The 24652-nt window shown below is 44.6% G+C and overlaps 1 protein-coding gene across 1 annotated transcript in view; it reads left to right on the forward strand.

Annotated features, from left to right (window-relative positions):
* Positions 1-19286, forward strand: part of LOC126109557 (uncharacterized) — a 109416-nt gene extending 90130 nt beyond the window's left edge. Inside the window, exon 6 of the mRNA XM_049914572.1 lies at positions 19074-19286. Within this exon, the coding sequence (XP_049770529.1) occupies positions 19074-19286 (213 nt within the window). The remainder of the gene's footprint in view (positions 1-19073) is intronic.
* The last annotated feature ends 5366 nt before the right edge of the window (positions 19287-24652 follow it).

Here is a 24652-nt window from a genome sequence, read left to right on the forward strand (position 1 = left end):
AGTAAAATGGCAGAAATATCATTCAAACATTATTACATGACTTCGGCCCAAAAATATGAAAGGTTTGTCACATAACAAAGACTTTAGTCATCAATAATGTGTTCTTCTTCACTGTTTAGAACAGTCTGCCTTCAAGTTCCTCGAAGGTTGTTCGACAGAGTGTGGGAAAGGTGAAAATCGGGGGGCTGCAGGTCGGGCGAGTTAGCCGGGTGCGGAATGCCTTCCTAACCCGACTCCTGTCCATAATTTTTTGTCAGCCTAACAGAATGTGGGGGGGGGGGGGGGGGGGACGTTATCATCTGACGCAGTCTGCCCGGTTGTCGTTCTCGGATTCTGTCTGCAGGATGTCTCAGTTGCCGACAATAACTGTCAGCAGTGGTAGCAACACCTCCGGGAAGCACCACACCCTCCCCCTCTGTTCCACCAGATGCGTAACGCTATCTTTTGCGGAAGCACGCACGTCTCTGTAGCTGCTTTGTTTGCGCTCCACCATTCATTTCTTTCCCTTACGTTAGCCTCGTCAACACGAACGATACAGGATAACAGTGGTCGGTGTCGTTGACGAGCAAGCACGGCTACCCGCGGATTTTTGTGATTTTTGGCTTGGAGTATGCGGTACCCGTACACCCGATTTTTGAACCTTCGTCATTGCTCACATTGGTGGAAGCATCACAGTTCGTCACATCTGCCAATTCTCGAGTACACTGATGTGGATCGGTGTGGATTAATGCATTTAAATGATCTTCGTCAAACCCCCAAAAGGTTTTCCGGAATGTGAAGCATCACTTATGTCAAAAACGGTCCTCCTTAAAATGAGAAAACTATTTTCTTGTGACACTCTGTCCGATGGCGTTATCCCTATACGAGGCGTACATGTTTCTGGCTCTCTCTGCTGCTGTCACCCATTTATTGAAGTCAAACAGAAGACTATGTCAGAAATGTTCCAATTTATCTACTTGGCGCTCCATTTCTAGTGTCCACAGCTTCACTCACTATCTCCATTTGAAAAAATGACAATATGAAAACTAAAATAGCAATAATGAACTACAAATAAATCAGTGACAACTGATAAACTATAGCATCCGGAATACAAACATGCAAAATAGAAACGTTACAAACTGATGCACCAACCTAACAGAAAACGAGCGGTAGGGAGGGATCCTGACAGACTTGTGTAGGGCACCCCTGATGTTTCTGCTTCTGACATCGAGGATGACGTGCTGCATCCTCCCTGCCAACAAATTCTCTGTCCAATCACAAACTGCATTTGATACCCCATACAGATGTATTTTTGTTTACAATCTTTCCAGGAGACAAGAAGTGTAGCAGCCACCTGACGCAACGTGAGAAAAACAGGGCTGACGTTACTGTATTGCAGCCTGTGTTGGGAAGGCAGGGAGACAGACAGTATATCTGTAAAACGAAATTCTCAAGATTACTGAAAAGTAAACGGTTGTACAGTATGCAAATTCATGCTTTCTCAGTGAATTTTCCTTATTTTCATTGTTTTTTTGGGGCATAGCTGTACCGAAAGTCATGTGCAATCCATTGTTAGAAATATTCATTATCGTGTTTTAGGCAAGCCACATACACCACTGTTCTCGACTTTTGAGAATCGCTGTGAAAACGTTATTTCGTGAAATAGGAGCTGAAGACAATAATATTGTGTGTCAAGTTATTGAACATACATGTATCCGTGTACCTGCAGTACTGTGAAACCTCCTATAAATTCCTCTGCTATAATCATTCGGAGTAGGTACTAAAATCCATGGAGAAGAAATAAAAACTTTGACGTTCGCCGATGACATTGTAATTCTGTCAGAGACAGCAAAGGACTTGGACGAGCAGTTGAACGGAATGGATGGTGTCTTGAAGGGAGGATATAAGATGAACATCAACAAAAGCAAAACGAGGATAATGGAATGTAGTCGAATTAAGTCGGGTGATGTTGAGGGTATTAGATTAGGAAATGAGACACTTAAAGTAGTAAAGGAGTTTTGCTATTTGGGGTGCAAAATAACTGATGATGGTCGAAGTAGAGAGGATATAAAATGTAGACTGGCAATGGCAAGGAAAGCGTCTCTGAAGACGAGAAATTTGTTAACATCGAGTATAGATTTAAGTGTCAGGACTTCATTTCTGAATGTATTTGTATGGAGTGTAGCCATGTATGGAAGTGAAACATGGACGGTAAATAGTTTGGACAAGAAGAGAATAGAAGCTTCCGAAATCTGGTGCTACAGAAGAATGCTGAAGATTAGATGGGTAGATCACATAACTAATGAGGAAGTATTGAATAGGATTGGGGAGAAGAGAAGTTTGTGGCACAACTTGACCAGAAGAAGGGATCGGCTGGTAGGACATGTTCTGAGGCATCAAGGAATCACCAATTTAGTATTGGAGGGCAGCGTGGAGGGTAAAAATCGTAGGGGGAGAGCAAGAGATGAATACACTAAGCAGATTCAGAAGGATGTAGGTTGCAGTAGGTACTGGGAGATGAAGAAGCTTGCACAGGATAGAGTAGCATGGAGAGCTGCATCAAACCAGTCTCAGGACTGAAGACCACAACAACAACAACAACAACAACAACAATCATGTTGTATTTCTTGATTCGATATAAACGGACGTTAATGACTACCTCGACTCAAAAAATAATATCAAGGGATATATACCCCATTTGTGTGTGCTGTCTCTAAACAAGCTTCCCCCAAAAAATGGTACCTGTACATACAGCGTCTTGTCAATGTTGAACTGTAATACACTTGCGTCGAACCGTCTGTAGGCTCTGTGAATGTTCCATCAGCTGCTCCACCAATCAGGGGAGTAATTCTCACACTTGTGTCACCACCTCCAGACAAACACTAAATGTGTGTGTCTTGTGACAGAGAAAGTGGAGACAGATTACTTTACATTGAATTTAGTTTTTATTTCATAGATCCTTAATGAAGAGAACCTGAAGATTGAAATTTTCACTGTGCAGCGGAGTGTTTGGTTTTGTTTTGCTTTAGGGCGCAAAAACCAACTGGAGTCATACGCGTCCAAGTCGAAACTATACAACACGACGACAGAGAGGAGTTAAAAAACGACTATACGTCAGTCCCAATTGACATAATAGAAGACAGCTAAAAACAGGCACGTGGAAAAAGGGCTAAAAAAGACACCATACAGAAACGGAGGTCCAAAACTACAAATTAAATAACCTTCGCCGTATTGCTTTGGCGGATAAAAAGTAAGATGCGGTCGACAGCCCGCGCGCCATTTGCTAAAACGGCCGACAACTCAGACGGCAAACCCAAACGGGAATGTAAAAGGTTAAGAAATGTGCATTCCGTCAGGAAGTGGTGGACAGTTAAAACTCGAGCGCAGTGTGTACAAAGTGGTGGGGCAGCACCACTTAGCAAATGACGATGACTAAAAAGGCAGTGCCCAATACGCAACCGAGTTAAAATAACCTCCTGCCGGCGGGTCGGCCGAGAGGAGGCCGTCCGAGCCGCTGGGAGAGGCTTAGAAAGCGGGAGCCGAAGAGAGGGCGGCCGCCTCACAGGGGACATCAGGGGGAACGTAGGCACTCGCGGGCTGCAGATCTGGCAGCAGTGCCAGCAGCCTCGTTTCCTGGCAGACCGACATCACCCGGGACCCACACAAACATCACACTGGCTCCACCGAGACTGAGCAGTCGACAGTTTTGCTGGACTCGCTGCAGTGAGGGATGGGCAGTGTACAGTGCACATAGACTTTGAAGGCACTGAGTGAGTCTGACCAGAGGACACAACTGAAAAGCCTGTGTCGCCGGATGTACTCCGTGGCGAAGAGCTCAGCTGTTTACTGAGGAGGGCGCCGGAAAACGATATCGAAAGACACGGCTGCCAATGACGAGGGCACACCCGACCCCACGTGTATACAAAGGTACTACCGAGAAGGTCGCGAAACTGATGGCGATAGACTGAGGCTGGAGTAGTGTCCTTAGGAAGCGAATGAAGGCCGAGGTTAACACGGGCCACTTCACTTCACGAAGTCAAGGGTTCACAGCCACCGGGAAAGGCGAAGGAAGTGTGAAGTTAAGCTGCCATAGCAAGTGCCGAAAGCGGACTCCACGAGGTAACGGAGGAGGAGGACGAGCCCCATACTGACGATCAAGGAAATGGTCAAACGAGGAGGCATACGGTGGGTAGGAGAAAGTCACGGCGGTAGTTCGGCAGCTTCGACGTACAGACCCTGAAGCGGGCTGGTGTAAAAGGAACCCGTGGTCAAACTGATGCCACCGTGGTGGATAGTGTCGAGGCGGTGTAAGAGGGATGGGCGTGCAGATGCACAAACAAAGCATCCGTAGTCGACTTTCGAACGGACGAGGGTCCGGTACAAATGGAGGAGGGTGGTTCGATCGGCAGCCCAGGGAGTACCACTGAGGACACCCAGGACAGTGAGCAACCGCATACACTGGACTGCCAGTAAGATACGTGGGAGGACCGAGAGAGTTTCCTATCGGGCACGAACCCCACGAATTTCGTAGTTTCGACGAACGGAAGGACAACAGGCGCAAGATGTAAACATAGTGGGAGAAACCACGTGCATCGCCAGAAATCCGTACGGACGGTTTTGTCAGTGGAGAAGTGAAAGCCGTTGTCGATGCTCCAGGAGTAAAGACAATCGAGACCTCGGTGAAGACGCTGCTCGATGAGACAGGTCCGTGGAGAACTGCAATAGATGGCAAAATCGTCAACGAAATGGGAGCTGGAGATGCCCGGCGTGAGAGAGGCTGTGATGGGGTTAATGGCGATAGCAAAGGGGGCGACACTCGAGACGGAACCCTGAGGCACACCGTTTTCCTGGGTAAAGGTGTCCGACAAGGCATCTTCAAAACTCGATTTTATAAAAATGCCCGAAGGAAACAGGGCTGGCGGCCACGGAAGCCCCGCGTGTGAAGAGTACGGAGGATACCAGTTCCTCAGAGAAACACCGCCACAGTCTGGGATTTCCACAGAAAACCGTCCGTGACACGGGCGGACAAAGTAAGGAGACGCTCAACTGCAGAACGCTGTGCTCGAAGTCCACACTGCGCATTCGTCGGTAAACTGCGAGACTCGAGCCACCGTGCCAGCCAGGCACGACTCACACGTTCCATCACATTGCAAATGCAGCTTGTAAGAGAAAGGGGGCGGTAGCTAGAAGAAAGGTTTTTGTCCTTACCGGGCTTAGGTACGAGTACGACGGTGGCCTCACGCCAGCGTCCTGGGAATGTGCCCCGTGCCTAGATGCGGATGTACGTGTTAAACAGAAAGTGCTTGCCCGCAACAGAAAAGTGCTGCAACATCTGAATGTGGATGGCATCTGGCCCTGGGGCAGAGGATTGGGATGAACTGAGAGCACGATCTAGCTCACTCGCAGTAAAGGCGGCATTGTAGCACTCACAACTCGGAGAAGAGAAGGGCATCCATCGGCCGAGCCTCTTCTGCTCGTTTCCGATGCAGGAAGGCAGGGTGATAGTGGGAAGAGTTCGAAACTTCGGCAAGATGGCGGCCCAAGGTGCTCGTCATAGCAATAGGGTCCACGATAACATCGTCTGCTACTGTCAGGCCGGAATCGGGAGAATGGATCTTGGCCCCAGAGAGCCGTCTGAGGTTGGCCCACATGACAGACGAAGGGGTGGAACTGTTAAAAGAAACAGTGAATAAAATCCAGCTAGCTCGTTTGCTATCCCAAAGAACGCGACGACACTTTGCACGCATGTCTTTGTAATGGCCGGCCGGTATGGCCGAGCGGCTCTAGGCGCTACATTCTGGAACCGCGCGACCGCTACGGTCGCAGGTTCGAATCCTGCCTCGGGCATGGACGTGTGTGATGTCCTTAGGTTAGTTAGATTTAAGTAGTTGTAAGTTCTACGGGACTGATGACCTCAGTAGTTAAGTCGCATAGTGCTCAGCGCCATTTGAACCATTTTTTATAACGAATGCAGTTTGCCCTCGTAGGATGACGCTTAAAAACGCGGAGGGCACGTCTCTGTGCGTCAACTGTGTCGCGGCATGCCTCAGTCCAGCGAGGGACTGGGACACCACGTGGTAAAGAGGAAGTGCGAGGAACGGAACGTTCTACAGCAGTAAGGCTAGCGCTGGTGAGATAGTTGACCTGGACATCACAACTGGGGAAATCTTGTTCTTCGAAGGTCGCCAGGGAGGAGTAAAGCTGCGTCGGCCTCAGTAAGCTGCCATTTGGGCGTGCACGTGGCTGGGGTGGGGTAGGAGTCAGCGAGCGGAGAGCTCACGGGAAATGGTCACTCGAGTAGGTGTCAGAAAGAATGGACCTCTCGAGACGATGGGCAAGCTGGTCAGTGCAAAAGGATAGGTCCAAATGGGAATAGGTGTGCGAGGAGTGAGAAAGCAAAGTGGGTGCTCCATTGTTAAGGTAGAAGAGGTTAAATTGTTTAAGAAGGTCAGCCAAGAGGGCACCTATCTGACAGGTCCTGGGAGAACCCCAAAGGGGATGATGCGCATTAAAGGCACCGAGTAGCAAAAATGGGAGAAGTAGCTGCCCAATAAGCTGCAGGAAGTCTGCCCTGGTGACATCAAACGATGGAGGTACATAAATGGTACAGAGGGAAAAAGTCAGGTGGGGAAGGAAAAGGCGAACTGCAACAGCTTGAAGATGTGTTTTCAGGGAGATGGGTTGACTGTGAATGTCATCCTATATGAGCAGCATGACGGCCCTACGAGATGGAATGCCAATCTCAGGGGGAAGGTCAAAACGAATCGTTAACTAAGCGGTCGTGAGTGAGCAATTTCGTTTCCTGAAGGCAGAGTACAAGGGGATGCTGTGATGGTAAAATCAGCTGTAAATCCTCTTTGTGGGACCGAAGGCCGCGAACTTCTGCTCGTGAGGGAGAGATGTGGGGGTGTCAACTCGGCGGTCTCCAGGTGACAGCCGTTGTAGAGTCGCACCTACAGGGCACAGAATCGGGAGGATCCTGCTACACGGGATACACAGAACCGTCGGCTTGCTCGTGCAGTCGATCCGTGAAGTCCGACACTGAAAAACGTTTGGTGGTGTGCACCGGCTGGGCTAAGGTACCACGTGGCTACACCGTCGAACACGACCATCGAGTTGGCGAAGGAGAAGACCGTTTGCCTCCGGTGGACTTCTTCGAGCCTTTCCGGTTAGAGGAAGACTCGGGTGTTGTTTAGTTGGAGGGACGGAGGAAGTCTTCACGGGAGTACTCCTTCTGTCCCTTCCTGCCTACTGGTTGTGTAGCTGGTGGATTCGCCCCTCGAGGCGAGAGTTTGACGGTTTGTTGCATAGCAGGACAGGGGGATGGCGATGTTACCTCGACACCGGGCGATTCCTCAGCCTCAGAGCTGAACTGGAGGTCGCACGTCTGCGTGGCCACGTCCTTCACGGAGCGAGGGGTAACGAGAACAGAACTGTAGGTGACAGACGGGAGGACACAGGGTTCGTGACTAGCCAGTAACTTGCGAGCTACGAGTAAGGCACTTTTTCCTTTCTCCGAATCTCATCGAGATACTCGGGACAGTCCCGAGAGGAGGCGGCACGGCCGCCATTGCAGTTGATACAGCAGGGAGGAGGAGGCAGACAATCGCCCTCGTGTGCGTCCCTGCCACAGGTGACACATTTGGCTGGGTGTCGACAAGACGTTGTAGTGTGGTCGAAACGATGACACTGGTAGCAGCACATCGGGATTGGAATCTGCGGCCGGACTGTGATAATTTCGTAGCCTGCTTTGATCTCGGATGGCAGCACCACTGTATCAGAGATGAGGAAAAGAGTGCAGGTGGGCACTAAGAAGGAATCTACCTTTCTCATTACACGACGGACAGGAATGACACCCTGATCGACGAGGTAAGATTGGATTTTGGCCTCGGTTAGACCTTCGAGCAGCCCGGTGTAAATTACACCACGGGAAGAGTTCGAAGCTCTATGGGCCTCGACACGAACAGGGTAGCGAGGCAGCGAGCAGTTGTTGCAGTCTCCAAAGCAAAGTGCCATTCTGTAAATGAGAGCAAGATTTCACAGGGCCAGGAATTGCATCAACACGTTTCTGAATAATAAACGGATTTACCGTGGCGAATGACTGACTGTCTTCAGTACACGAGACCGTGAGGAACCTTCGAATCGTTAGCCTCATTATGTTTACATTTCGTAGACGTCGATGGGGAAGACGATTGACTCGGTGCGAGAAAATCCCCCACAGTTGCCAGCATCTCCGGTGGCACGCTCCTCCCAACTGCAGGATTCCTTTACGAGGGGGCGCACCAACCTCAGGTGACGTCACACCTCCTTAACATATAACAGAGGGGCCAATTGGCAATTTGGGAAGGTTGCAGCTCAGGCAATCACCCCTTCCTGCGCCCGGCCCGTACCAGGGGGTACGTGTGAGGGTTCCTACCTGTCGACCCGGGGCCGGGAAACACAGGTCAGCCAGTCACCCGTTACGCGTCAGACGCACGGGCCGGCCTTCAGGAGCACACGGGGAGCGAGAAGAACGGACGCCATAGCGAAGGAACGAGATAAGGGAAACGAAGAAAGGAAAAAGGAGTGAAAAACAAAGGTGAGACTGTTCTTACGTCAGCGACAAACGGTGCACAAAATTCCCAATAACATCCCGGACGCGTTCTCCGAGGGAGGGGAAAAAGAATAGCGAGAGGATAGATATGCAGCACAGAAGGGCTGAAAAGGCTGGGGCCCCGTGGCAGTCGAGCACAAACCCGCCCGAGACTGGCGATCCCCCCGGGGGGGCAGCAGAGTGTGGAGTGTGCGCCGATACGAAACTTCCTGGCAGATAAAACTGCGAGCCGGACCGAGGCTCGAACTCGGGACATTCGCCTTTCGCGGGCAAGTGCTCTACCGACTGGGAGGTGGGAGGTGAGGTACTGGTGGAAGTAAGGCTGTGAGGATGGCGCACGAGTCGTGCTCGGGTAGCTCAGTCGGTGGAGCACTTGCCCGCGAAAGGAGAAGGTCCCGAGTTCGTCTCGGTCTGGCACACAGTTTAATCTGCCAGGAAGTTTCAACCTGAAGATTAAATAACACGAAAGATGAATACTACATACATACTTACAAGAAAAGAGAAAAGCTAATGTTAATTTCAAATATTCCAACTAAAATGGTTTTAATTGTAGAGAAACACTCAGAAATGTTAAACCTATTTTTATTTAAGAGATTAGTGGGGGAGAGGGCTGTGCTACCACACTTGCCACAGAAGAAGTGAGTTTACACTACACACAAGTGTCGAAGGTGACTGTGCTATTGTAGTGACACATCATCACTCAGCAATTAAGTTTACAACACTTATTTACACTGATCATATTTCTGAAATGAAGAAATGGAGATGTGAGTATAGTATCTCGGAAGCTCATTAATCGATACTGGAAAGCACCATCAAATACGAATACGAAAGAAACGAGCATATTGCACGAGAGAGAATACAGAAGAAGTAAGCATATTGCACGGGGGAAAATTAACAGAAATAAAATGGAAATGCCGTGTGGCTAGGGCCTGCCATCGGGTAGACCGTTTGCCCGGTGCGAGTCTTTCGAGTTGACACGCTACTTCGGCAACTCTTGTGTGCGTGGGGATGAAATGGTGACGATAAGGACGACACGACACCCGGTCCCTGAGCGGAGAAAATCTCTGACCCAGTTGGGAACCGAACCCGGACCGTTACGTACGACATTCCGTCGTGCCGACCACTCGGCTACCGGGAGCGGACAATTAATAGAAGATCTGGGGGCAATTTGTGTCATTTTTAATAAATATACATGTGGTATCCCAGTTGAATCTGTTGACCAAAACAGTCAGCTAAACATTTGCTCACACCAAAGTATAAACTTGGAATTCAGAACTATCAGTGAATACGAATTAAGTTGAATAATCGACACATTAAAGACCGAGCACTCAGCTGGTTGGGATGAGGTATCTAGTGCTTTGCTTAAGAAGTGTCACAAAGAATTAGTTAAACCTATTACCTCTCTCATTAACTGGTGTATTAGTCCAATTTCATTAATCCCATAAATCTTTGAATATGTTTTGCTTTCACAAAAATATTAATAATAATAAATCCCGTGGAGGCCCGGGAAAAGAATAGGCCTTCGGTATGTTCTGCCAGTCGTAAAAGGCGACGAAAAGAACAAACCACTAATAGGGCTAACCCCCCTTTTCGTGTGATTAGTTGGTTCAGGACAGAACTAAAGAAGCCTCGGACAAGCGCCGTCACGGTCGGGGATGATGCTTGAACCCTATGCCCGCCCACAATGGTAACGACACTGCTAGCCAACTGGAAAATGATTTAAATCCAAATAGAGGTATTTTGCAGGATATGCTTCCTGCAACCACTCTAGAAGGAAAACAAAGACAGAGGGTGAGATGGTCAGATGAAGTTAACCGACACCTCATGTTCTGTTATTACCAAGCAACAAACCTAGGAACCAACACTACTGGAAACAGATCACAAGTATAAACAACATTTATTACCAGATACCCAGAATTAAAATTTTTAACAGAACGATGACTAGCTGAACAGATCCGTGTAACAATATAAAATAACAGGATACCCCAGTCAGAATTAGAAAACATCAAACAACAAACAACAAAGAACAAGTACAACAAATACTGGAACAAAATAATGTGCAATTAGAAAAAGAAGAAAATACAGTAATGGACTCAAACATCCCAGAGAAAACAAACAAAGAACAAAACGCGTCAATTAAACAATCAGAGGAAAACGAAATCTTAAGACAGCCACCAGAACAAGCACAAATAGAACACGAAGTGACACACATGTTAGATATAGAAGAGAAATTTCAGTTGACATATATAGAATACAAAGACACAAATACAGACATTAGACCATTCTTGCATAGACCACCAAATAACCCACAAGTCGAAACAACAATAACAACTATCAACACAATCATACACAACAAAATAAATGAAAATATAACTATGGAAGAGTTACAACTACTGGTTTATGTAGGAGTACTCACTACACTAAATATACACACTAGGCAGAGATCAGAACCAACCGACACACAGAAGAAACCCACAAAACCAGCATGGCAACACAGGCTACAGATCAGAATAGAAAAACTGAGAAAAGACATCGGACAGCTAACACAATTTATAAGAAATGAAATATCAGACAAAAAACGAAAAAGGTTAGGTAAAATCTCACAACAAGAAGCAATAGAGCAATTAGATGAAAAGAAGCAGAAATTACAAGCATTGGCCAAACGACTTAGAAGATACAAAAAAAGTGAAAATAGAAGGAGACAAAACCAAACATTCAACACAAACCAAAAGAAATTTTACCAAACAATAGATAACACACACATTAAAATAGACGATCCACCAAACATAACCGACATGGAACACTTCTGGAGCAACATATGGTCAAACCCGGTACAACATAACAGGCATGCACGGTGGATACAAGCAGAAACAGACACATACAAGATTATACCACAAATGCCTGAAGTGATAATTCTGCAACATGAAGTCACCCGAGCAATTAATTCTACGCACAATTGGAAAGCCCCTGGAAATGATAAAATAGCAAATTTCTGGCTAAGGAAGTTCACCTCAACACATTCCCATCTAACTAAATTATTTAACAGTTACATTGCAGAGCCATACACATTCCCTGATACACTTACACATGGAATAACTTATCTGAAACCTAAAGATCACGCAGACACAGCAAACCCAGCTAAATATCGCCCCATAACAATACTACCAACAATCTACAAAATTACAAAATATTAACTTCAGTCATTACACAGAAATTAATGACACATACAACACAGAACAAAATTATAAATGAAGAACAAAAAGGCTGCTGCAAAGGAGCACGAGGATGTAAAGAGCAACTGATAATAGATACAGAGGTGACATATCAAGCTAAAACTAAACAAAGGTTGCTACACTACGCATACATTGATTACAAAAAAGCTTTAGATAGTGTACCCCACTCATGGTTACTATAGATATTGGAAATATACAAAGTAGATCCTAAATTGATACAGTTCCTAAACATAGTAATGAAAAACTGGAAAACCACACTTAATGTCCAAACAAATTCAGATAATATCACATCACAGCCAATACAGATTAAGCATGGAATATACCAAGGAGACTCATTAAGTCCTTTCTGGTTCTGTCTTGCTCTGAACCCATTATCCAACATGCTAAATAATACAAATTATGGATATAATATTACTGGAAAATACCCACAGAGAATCACACATTTGCTATACATGGATGATCTAAAACTACTGGCAGCAACCAATAAACAACTCAACCAATTACTAAAGATAACAGAAGTATTCAGAAATGATATACATATGGCTTTTGGAACAGACAAATGTAAGAAGAATAGCATAGTCAAGGGAAAACACACTAAACAAGAGGATTACATATTGGATAACCACAGCAAGTGCATAGAAGCGATGGAAAAAACAGATGCCTATAAATATCTAGGATACAGGCAAAAAATAGGAATAGATAATACAAATATTAAAGAAGAACTAAAAGAAAAATATAGACAAAGACTAACAAAAATACTGAAAACAGAATTGACAGCAAGAAACAAGACAAAAGCTATAAATACTTATGCTATACCAATATTGACCTCATTTGGAATAGTGAAATGGAGTAACACAGACCTAGAAGCACTCAATACACTTACACGTTCACAATGCCACAAATATAGAATACATCACATACATTCAGCAACAGAAAGATTCACATTAAGCAGAAAGGAAGGAGGAAGGGGATTCATCGACATAAAAAACCTACATTATGGACAGGTAGACAATTTAAGAAAATTCTTTCTAGAACGAGCAGAAACTAGCAAAATACACAAAGCAATTTCATAACCACTTCTACAACCCTCTAGATCACATAACATCAACAGATACGAAGAAAGTAAATTGGAAAAAGAAAACACTACATGGCAAGCACCCGTATCATCTAACACAGCCACACATCGATCAAGACGCATCAGACACATGGCTAAGAAAAGGCAATATATACAGTGAGACAGAAGGATTCGTGATTGCAATACAGGATCAAACAATAAACACCAGATATTACAGCAAGCATGCACCACAAAATGTACTGGAGAATGATGAATAGAAATTATACTGGGACAGAACCATTATAACAGATAAAACAACACCACATAACAAACCTGACATCATACTCACCAATAAAAAGAAGAAATTTACACAACTAATCGAAATATCCATACCCAATACAACAAATATACAGAAGAAAACAGGAGAAAAAATTGAAAAATGGCTGAGGAAGTCAAGGACATGTGGCATCAGGATAAGGTTGACATACCGATTATACTATCAACTACAGGAGTCATACCACACAATATCCACCAGTACATCAACGCAATACAGCTACATCCAAACGCATATATACAACTACAGAAATCCGTAATTATTGATACGTGTTCAATTACCCGAAAGTTCCTAAATGCAATGTAAAATATACCGTACAATTAAAAGGAAGTCACGCTTGATCAAGGTCCGTGTCATTTTCCATTTTTAACCAGACCTAAGGTCTGAGAAAAATAGAAATAATGATAATAATAATAATAATAATAATAATAATAATAATAATAATAATAATAATAATCTACTTACAGAAACACAACACGGTTCCAGGAAAAACCACAGCACTGTCACAGCAATCTCAGAATTTTTTCATAGTGTATATAGTGTAATAGATGAAGGAAATTTGGCAACAGGCACATTCCTTGATCTTGCTAAAGCATTTGATTCGGTTAAACATGACCTATTAATAAAGAAACTTCAGGCATATAGCTTAAAAGATCCAGCAATACTATTGCTGCCAATTTCCTGTCAAACTGGAAGCAGTGCAGAAAGCTAACCTATCAGATTAATGAGCATGTTTTAATCTCCCAGTCTGCTAGTGAGACAGTGAATTCGTGGCCCCTCTCTCTTCTTAGTCTGTCTCTCTGCTGTCATCCAGCCACAAAAATCCAAAACTGTGAGCTCTGTTGTTTTTTGGAAAAAATACCTGTGAACTTACATCTTCTGCAACAGATGGAGTAATAAATGTAATTGGGTATCCTCACAAACAAGACCTGAATGCAAATGTTAACAAATCACAATTATTATCATGTAAGACTGTTAACTCTAACCGTACATCTGTAAATGTATGTGGAACTGAAGCAACAGACAGTAATAGTTGTAAATTGTTAGGCCCCTACTTAGATGAAAACTTGTGACAGTCAGATCATATTAACTACATATGTGGCAAGATTAGCAGGGGATTATATCTACTCAGTCGCATAGCAAAAATAGTTACAAACTCTAGTATCAAAACTGCCTGCTGTGGAACAATATATCCTTTACTAAATTGCGGTATTGAATTATGGGGCTGTGCTGTGGATACACACCTCAGCTGATAAATGTTGCTGCAGAAGAAGGCAATTAGAATAATGCACAGTTTAGGTCACCACAATTCTTGTAGAGAGGTTTTTGTGCAATGTTAACTACCTTTCAGTATATATTCCTTATATAAATACAAGGTAATTTTATTTTTGTGCATCATCAAAAAGTTTCTAGAAAATGCAATTACATACATGATCAGAATATTAGACATAAAAATAACTTTAGGCAAAGAACTAATCTAAAAATAACAGACCACAGCCCGTACACCAGTAGTCAAGTCTGGTTTAACAAATTGCCAAAAAGACTTGTACGTGCATGGTGGAAATATCTTCAAAAGAAACTTAAATTATTCTTGACAAAGAAATAGTTATACTCACTTTCTGAATTTTCAATTGAAAACATGTGAGCTCGCATTTTTTTATTGGAAATTAGGCATATTTTTATTGTATATCTACTTTTGTAGCTTTACATTCTCTTTCGTGTGCTTGTATTGCAGTTTTGTTAATTTATATCAACTTTTTTTTTTGTTTGTATTTTAAAAGAAACTCTCAGAACAATGTAAAACATACTGACATTTGCAAAAGTCATCATGTTTGTTGAACTCTATGCAAAGAAAGCAATAAATAAATAAATAAATAAATGCCATACTTTACATAACACATTATTTGTCGTAATCAATAGTACGTGTATCAGTCAGTTCTAGTAAGAAACTTGTCAGTGGAGTAGAATGAATTCACCATCAATAAATCCTTTAGGATCCTCTGAAACCAAGTTTTAACTGCCAAGATCTGTGACAGTAGTGAACACCTTTCTGGGCCAAAGAAAGATACTTTAAATCTTTGTGAAGATTATTCTTACCTCTAGGGCAGTTTCCACGAATAGAGCTAATGGCTTTTAATGACAAATTTCATTAAGAAATAAATATATTGGGAAGTAGTAGTCGGTACTCCCAATCCCTCGAACAGACCTTTGCAGGTCGGTTCTCGGTTCACACCACAAATAATTCATACTAAACATCTTTGGACCAGGAAAACTGTACCCAGGCTTGACAAATTATCCCACAAAATGCTCTTTTAGGACATTAGGGAGTGTTCCTCCGACCTGAATTTGCTACGATGTACTACTCTCAAGAGCGTTAATGTATATAGGAATAAAGGAGACCACTCTCAAAACAACAGAGGTGTCAATTCACCGATAGGAACAAACTAGAGAGACAGAGAGACAGACAGAGAGAGAGAGAGAGAGAGAGAGAGAGAGAGAGAGAGAGAGAGATTCCAGAAGCTAGCAAGTTTTCTTCCTCTTTATGGCTCAGTGCTTCTGCTAATCGGAGAGTGGCCTCCTTTACTCTTACATTCCATCAGAACTTTCCAATGTATGAATATACAGTGAATGTACACTGCTAGATAAGATAAAAACAACAAAGTATTTTAACTTTCATTTGATAATACAAACTTTGAAGTTTCACACTGTAAAAAGATTTAGTCAAGTCATTCACACACGATGTTCCGAGAACTGAATAATCGAGAAGAGCGTCGAGGAAAGTGGAACGAGTCGAGTTGTACATTAAATGGCAGAAGTGGCCACTGCAGGCAGAATTTGGAGATTTCTGTCAGTTGCCTGTAATACTGTAAAACCTGTTTAAGATGGATATTGATGTTAACCAGAATTTACAATGCAGAGTCCAGATATTCTGAAAAGTTATAGGATAGTTCAGTGAGGTACCAGTTTGCTCCGTTTGTGTATATCTGGGAATATCGTATTACGTGCCCGATGTCCACTGGCAACTTATTGTAGACTTTTGCATCGGAACATATACTTACATTCTAGGTAGGGTTATAAAGTTACGTGGAATTATTTTTGCCTTTAGTATATAATGCCGAATTGGACAGTTCATCTAATTTCACCTTCACCACAAAGTACCCTATCAGAATAACTGTGTCGGAATCGAAGTACGAGAATCCTCAGTTCCGACGGAGGACGGGAGTCCCCTCGTTAGCTTCGGATGATCTATTCTTACTACAAACTTTTTTCACCTCCCTTACTGTGCCCTGTAACTGAGTGAAAATGTGCAAACAACGCCGACTGCAAAGACGAAGCGAGAAGAACACAGCTTTCTGTTTAACGTATCCACTCGCCTGTGCCACCTCGCCCCGTTTTTCCCACAAAAAGTCGACACGTCGAGTCTCACCCAGTGTGAGGAGATGCACTAAAAGGAGATCGCTTGACGTGGGACTGGAGGGGGGGGGGGGGGTAAAGTACGTACTGTTCGGTAGCTGGCAGGTTTGTCTGTCCCTAGTATTGCTTTCTAGATTTTGCATTCTCTGCAACCTGTAAGTCAGTGTTATTTGTTTCGATCTGTGTAATACGAATTTTTTGTAAATTGTTAGCTGTGAGCCAGATGTAGGCCCGCTCCACTATTTACCCGTTCCTACGAGGTACGGACACGTTCGGGTCCTTTATCGACATATCCGTATCCTCGGCAAACGCTAGAGTTTTCGAATAGTCCGTCAGTGTTTTGTTAGGCATTTCGTAATGACAGTAGTTACGAGATTCAGGGTCACATCGTTAGCTGTAGAACGGCAGTGTGCCTGCTACGTTATTCTTCTGGCCGAGTCTGAACTTTCCATTTTACGATTCCCTTTATCGGTAGGGTAGTGTCGTCAGTAAACGTAAGTCGTCTCAATTTTCGAAGAGTCCTCAAATGTACTACATTTAATTAGGTGATGTTTCCTCATTCTGAATTTAATTTTATTCCTGTAGTACGGTTTTTAATGTGACGACCTGCTTTCTACGGCTATTTACGATTTATCTATTCTGACGTAAGCCCGACACACAAAATGTGTGTAAGTGTGCACCCGACTCCGGCTAAACACCATTCGTTAACAATCGGATAACGTCGCACTACCGAGTCGTGAGGACGTCGACGTTCCGTACGGCCCCAGACGTCTCGAATGTACATCTTATTGTAATATTTAGGGGAGCCACCGAAGTGCATCGGGATGCCCGTATATCGTGAAACGAGGAACGTACGTGAAAGGCCCTGCGAGTGTGGCCGTTACTGCCTCGGAAGGTGGGAGTGTCTGTCACGAATGTGCAGAAGGAAGGGCGACACCCGGTCACTGGGAATGTCGAGATACGCGTCTCCGTTCTAGTGGGCACTGACCCGAACGAGTGGGGATAGAGTCACAGTAGGAATAATGTTTCCAGTATGTTACAGAACCACATCTAGCACGAGCTACACCCTCCGTACGAGCTAAACGTCTCACAGGGCCACCAGGGCATTCGACGCTTTACGTCGTTCGAACGAGATGCAAAATTGTGACTCGTCAAATCGGACTACTCGCCCACTGTCGAGTTGTGAAGCTCTGTTCTCCACTGTGGGCACAGTTACCTCCCGTGGCTCCTTTTGCGACGTCCTTTCGTAAACTGACTGCGACGAGCCCGAGACGGCTGACGGCGGCAGTTCCCGTGGACGAAAGTGCGGGACACTCGTCTCCGGTTCCCGTCAGTCAGAAACCTTCCGACACCGCCATTCTTGTGTCGCACCGGAGGGCCCCGAACGGTAAGCTGTTCGCGAAATGAGGTCGTTCATTCCCCCTGAAGAGATTGGTGACCTCTGTATCGGATTAGATTGTAGAGGTCAGTGTCTCGGTCACGTAGTATTTTAAACGATTACCGATTTTGAGTTTGCAGACACTGTCTGATCTAAAAATTAAGCAGCGTAATGTAGGCACGTAGTCGGTACACCTACTGACTGCACGTACTGTCTACGGGCCTACACGAGCTTCTAAATTTTTAGATCTGACAGTGGCTGCAAACCTAAGGTCGGTACCGAAATTTAATGAAATATTACGTGACCGAGACGACAATTTTTATAATCTCGTAGACATGGCAGACAGTCTGCGTCGATACGCCGACTCGTCGGCCGCCTATGTCGACGGTGTGGTGACGGGGCCGTCTAAACGAGATACTTCCTCTCTCCGCTTCTGTCACATCTTTGCACAGACCTACCTCACTGTTCCGATTCCATACAATTGACCGGTACACACCCCTTCACTGCCACAACTCACGTCTTCGGTGGGGTGTCACGCGATTGCCGAGTACCGGTTCCACACCGTCCCCGATGACTTTGACGTTGACGGGATGTTAAAACCTACCCTGCCTGCCTTCCTTCCTACCTGTTTTACACGATCTGCAGAGCTGCTAAGCCACCAGTGTCCTGCATTAAGGTCGTGACTTATTTTCGTCTCTGAAGTTTATCGTCTCTAATATAGCTGACATATACCTCACGAGAGGGTCAGCAACTGTACGGATATTTAAAATAATTCTCATTTATTGTTTAATCTCAGCTACTTTTTTTATGTAAATGACATTTTGATGACTCTGAATTGTTTTCGGGTCTAAGAAATACTCCGATAGGAAGTTTCGAATAGACGTGTTGTCTGGTACAACTACTTATTTCTGAAGACGATGCAGTGCGATCGAAAAATGTCATCTGACGTAAAAAAAAGAACTGCAACGCAGACCGAATAATAAAATGATAATTATTTTAAAAAGCTTATCATATGTCGAGGCAGATAGACCCGGCTGTTCGACAGGTACACGGAGAATAACCCGCATTTTATTTTCGAACCCCCACAGGTAGTCGTCATAGGCAGACTCGTCAGGAGGTCCTCCGCCGAACCCGAGGCGGACTGTGGCACTCGTCCGCCGAAGGGGCTGCCGCAGCCGCAGCCGCTGTCGCCCCGCACCGCGCCGGGACTCTCAACTGGGGCCGCCTCCTCGGAGCCCGAGCCGGGACCGGCGGCTGCAGCAGCCGAGGAGCTGGGCAGCCCCACGTCCACCGCGGCTTAGCCGTCGCCGGGGGACGTGGGAGTCCGAGAGTGGAGCAGCGCGTCACACACACACCGTGTGTCCTGACGTGTGCACCTGCTACGTAAGGAACGAGACTCGAGCAAATTATGACATACGTAAATGACAACCTTTATATCTCCTAACCTGTTGTTAATATTACTTTTCAGGAAAATTTCATATCTATTTACTGATGTAAATGTATTATATCGATGCAATAAAAATATGTTACTAAGTGAACAATTTGTTCAAATGTACTTCGGATACGTATTGCACAACATATTCCTTACACGTGTAAGAATGAACCTCGGGGAATTTTAGTGTTTAATTCTCGTGTCCCCATACATCCTAGTTAAATATACCCTAAATGGAACAGTAAAAATTTAAGAGGGGCCTTAGGAAATGTGTGAGAATCAAAATGGCACGTCCCTCGGGTTTGCAGCCGAGTTATTTTTCCTTCGTACCCGCACCTACATCTGTACTCGTCGAGTGACCTCGCAGGTGGAACTTTGTGTACCACAGTCAGTTCCCCGTTTCAGTCGTGTACGCATCGCGGGAAGAACGACTGCCTGTAAGTCTCCGTGTGGGCTCAAATCCGATTTTATCTTCCTCGTCTTTTCACGAGATATATGTCGGAGGAAGCAATACATTCGTCAACTGTTCTAGGAGCTTACACTCTCGGAATGTTCCGACAATAAACCACACGGTGACAGAGGATGCCTCTCTCGCGTTATCTGCCACCGGAGGTCGTCCGTCGTCTCTCTGATGCTTTTCTGCTCATTAAGTGAACCTGTAACAAAACCTATCACTTTTCTTTGCATCTTCTATATTTTCCCTATCGGTATTACCTGGTACAAATACCGTGCCTTACTGACGAGCAGTATCCAATTATTGGTCGAACGAGTATTTTTAAACCACTACCTGACGATTCCTTCAGTGAATCTGAGTCTCATATCTGCCTTACCTGTAGTTAATTTTATGTGATTATTACAGCTCACATCAAAATGGCTCCGAGCACTACGGGACTTAACATCTGAGGTCATCAGTCCCCTAGACATAGAACTACTTAAACCTAACTGACCTAAGGACATCACAGTCATCCGTGCCCGAGGCAGGGTTCGAACCTGCGACCGTAGCGGTCGCTCGGTTCCGGACTGAAGCGCCTAGAACCGCTCAGTCGCAGCGGCTGACAGCTCAGACCATCCTGTATGCAACTCTCAGATATTTTATGGAAGTGAGTGCTCCCACCGGTTGTCCTGTCACTGTGTAATCGTACAATAATGAGTCTTTAGGTCTATGTATTCGCAATATGTTACATTTGTTTGTGTGCCTCTTCCTGCGCAAAATGTCAATCCTGTGCAGGTAGCCCTGCATTTGACTAGTTTTCCTGACTTCTCTGTATACAACAGCACCATCCGTAAAGACTTCACGGAGCATCCGACATTATCTGTAACTTCCGACATTATCTACTAGGTCATTTATATAGACTAGGTTATCAAAAGTATCCACAAACCCCAAAAAACAAACATCTTTATTAGGTACATCTTTATTAGGTGCATCGTGCTGCCACGTACTGCCATGTACCCCATATCAGCGACCTCAGTAGTCGTTAGACATCACGAGAGAGCAGAAACGGGCACTCCGCGGAACTCAAAGACTTCGCACGTCGTCAGGTGATTGGGTGTCACTTGTGTCGTACGTCTGTACGTGAGATTTCCACACTCCTAAAAATCCCTAGGTGTACTGTTTCTGATGTGACAGTGAAGTGGAAATGTGAAGGGACACGTACAGCACAAAAGATTACAAGCCGACCTCACCTGTCGACTGACAGAGACTGCCAACAGTTGAAGAGGGTCCTAACGTATAATGGGCAGACATCTATCCTGACCAACACACGGGAATTCCAAACTGCATCAGGATCCACTGCAAGTACTACGACAGTTAGGCGGGAGGTGAGAAAACTCAGATTTCACAGTCGAGCGCCTGCTCGTAAGCCGTACATCACGCAGGGTGCGGGTATCGTAAATGCCTGGTGAATGTCATCTGCCAGTGCGTGTAGCGCCAACAGTAAAATTCGGAGGCAGTGGTGTTTTTCACGGAGGGGGGGCTTGCAGCCCTTGCTGTTTTGCGTGGGACTATCACAGCACAGGCCTACATTGATGTTTGAAGCACCTTTTTGCTTGCCACTGCTGAACAATTCGGGGACGGCAACTGCATCTTTCGACACGATCGAGCACCTGTTCGTGATGCACGGCCTGTTGCGTAGTGGTTATGCGACAGTAACATCCCTGTAATGGACTGGCCTGCACAGAAACAGACCTGAATCCTATACAACACATTCGGGATGTTTTCGAACGCCAACTTCAGGCCAGGCCTCACCGACCGACCGACATCGAAACCTCTCAGCGCAGCACTCTGTGAAGAATGGGATGCCATTCCCCAAAAAACCTTCCAGCACCCGATCGAACATGTCTGCGAGAGTGGAAGCTGTCATCGAGGCTAAGGGAGGGCCAACACCATACTGAATTCCATTATTAGCGATGGAGGATGCGACGAACTTCTGTCATTTTCAGCCAGGTGTCCAGGTACTTTTGATCACATAGTGTATATATCGAGAAAAGTAATGGTCGTACAACACTGCCAGGAGTACGCATAAAGTTATTTTGTGTCTGAAGACATCTTCCATTCAAAATAACATGCTGAGCTCTGTTTGTTAGAAACCCTTCACTGCAGTTACCAGGTGGTCTGATATTCTGTGCACTCTTATTTTGTTCATCAAGTGACAGTGGTGAACTGTATCGAATGCCTTCCGGTAGTCTAGGAACGAGGCACCTACCTTAGCCCTCATATTTTACTGCTTTCAGATCTCGTGGACGTACAGAGCGAGCTGGGTTCCACACTATAGTCATTTTCAGAATCCGTGTTTGTTCCTACACAGGAGATTTTTGGCCTCCAGAAATGTCATAACATGCAAGCATAAAACTTGTTCCAAAATTTTACAACTAACTGACATAAGATATATGGGCCTATAGAACCGTGCGTCTGCTTGACAACCCTTTCTGAAAAAGGGAACGAACTGTGCTTTTTTCCAACCGTCAGGAACACTTTACTCCTCCAAAGACCTACGGTAAACTGCCGATGGAAGAGCGGCGAGTTCTTAGACGTACTCCACGTGGAACTGTGTCGCTACCCCAAAATTTTGACAAGCTCTCATGTGGCGAGCACATATTCTATCGCTCACTGTTGGAGTCTGCACCAATGGCGAGAGACTGAATCCGTCTGTGACAAGACTACGACAGCCAGAGAGTTTTTCGATATTTCGTGTGAGGAGGAAATGACGGTCCAGCTACAAACACGGAAACCTGTAAACCACAATATAACACTGCTTTGTTAAGGCCTTATAGTCAATTAGATCTCAACAACTCGTCAGAAAAAAAATTAAAGGTAGAGTATAACTTTGTCAGTTAAGATGATCGGCAGCAACTGGAGTCGATCACCTGTGTAAAACGTCTGAAGCCAACGATTCTAACAACCCAGTACTATTACTAAAACTTTTCCACACGTCAAGTACTCAGCAAAATTTACGTTACTCTGTGGATGTCACAGTCTAGATTAGTCGTTTGAGAATGAAAATTTAGCTCCCAAGTTTGTGCAGTTAACTGCAGAAGTGTCTGTCCCCTCTCCACAGTCGTACCTTCTCTTTCTCGTTTCTGCAGTTACGAGCACTTTGCAGCACGAGAAAGATGTCCGATCACAAATTGTAACCACTTTTACCCAGAAGATTTAAAACTGTTACTACAATTCTCATATTATTTACACTCTACAGCAAAATGAAACAGAATTAGACCAACTTTCATTCGTTTTGGAAGTAAGTAAGTAAATAACCACTGCTGCTGTTCTACTTATCTAATCAAACATTTTTGCCCTCCACCACACTAAAGTGTATTTGCCGTACTCTTATATTTCTATCTTGTACTTTTGTATTTCTTATATACGTACCTCCGATGTAGAAAACTCTAGAGCAAACTCGAGTTTCCAGAACTCACCTTTTACTGAAAATTCATTTTTAACAAAACTGTTATACCTCATGAGAAAGGCAGCTGCTGGAATGACAAACGGGGAGTGCTCATAATTAGGCAAATAGTAGGAAGTCGGCAGAATACGCAACCTCTGCAGGACGGCGTGCACTGTAGCCGACACGGTGCAGCAAATACGGCCGCAGACACCCTTGTCGTCACCTGTTCATTTTTCTATATCTACACAGACCTCTCGTCGTACGAAAGGGTCACAGAGGCTACTTTTTCTAATGGTAGCTCCTGTTTCTTTTAAAGAGTGCTGTATCCGTCAAAGTACTTACGAACTGCAGAAGTGTATTCTTACAATTTATAGCAGATAATCCCAATACTCAAACACAAAAGTGGGTAGATGTAAGATCTTTTCACTAGTTTGTGGACTCGAGACGATAAACTTGCAATATTGACAGTATTGACAGCTGAGGCATCTCTGGTATACGACACGTATGTTTATACTAAACGACACTGTATATCAACCTCGTAACTTTGTCCCTTGGCATTTCATAGTGGGAATTTAATGTAGGGATTACAACAGGTCGTATCTTTTTTCTTTCATTCTCGTGGAGGGAGTGCAAAACAGAGCTGTCACAACAGTTGAAAGCAGTAAGTTCCTTGAAACTATAATTACTGACATAAAAATATTATACGCAATTTATATCAGAGCCGACACCTGCTCGTACAGCGTAAAGCACGACGCGCTACGTCCCGAGACGGGGAGTAGCGCCTGTCACGTCGTCAGAAGGGGCATCTGTCCACAAAGTTGAACCGAAGGTCGATCTGCTACATCCCGAAAAAGTGGACGCTATACCGTACGAGATAAATGCTCGGTAAAAGAAGAACAGAGATATCAAAGCTAATACAATTTTTCAACCACAACTTTCACCCGATTAAGTCCGGATCGGCACTCCGGCAAATCCAGGTGTAAATGGGCACGCAGAAGTATCTGGCAGTGAAGTGTATTAGCTTTCAAAGTGTTTGTGATCATTTTTTTTTACATTAAGAAACACATCTGAAGAAAAGTTACTGTTTACTTATTATCTTCTCTTACACTACAACCCTCTTTCACAAACAGTACGTCACGTCGGTCGGAGCCCAGTTATTCTTTCACATAATGGTACGACAATTTAAACTGAGTGGCTTCTAAGAGGAACTAAAAGTGCGTGGCACAGCACTCGACATGTAGCTGTTGAACTGTGCACAGTAGCTAAAGTTTTCTGGTAGTTAAATAAATAAGCTGATGCACATCAGAAAAACACTACAAACATTAATCTTTTGAAATATGAACAGTTAAATTGT

This window comes from Schistocerca cancellata, chromosome 12, assembly GCF_023864275.1.
Source record: "Schistocerca cancellata isolate TAMUIC-IGC-003103 chromosome 12, iqSchCanc2.1, whole genome shotgun sequence".
Taxonomy (NCBI): domain Eukaryota; kingdom Metazoa; phylum Arthropoda; class Insecta; order Orthoptera; family Acrididae; genus Schistocerca; species Schistocerca cancellata.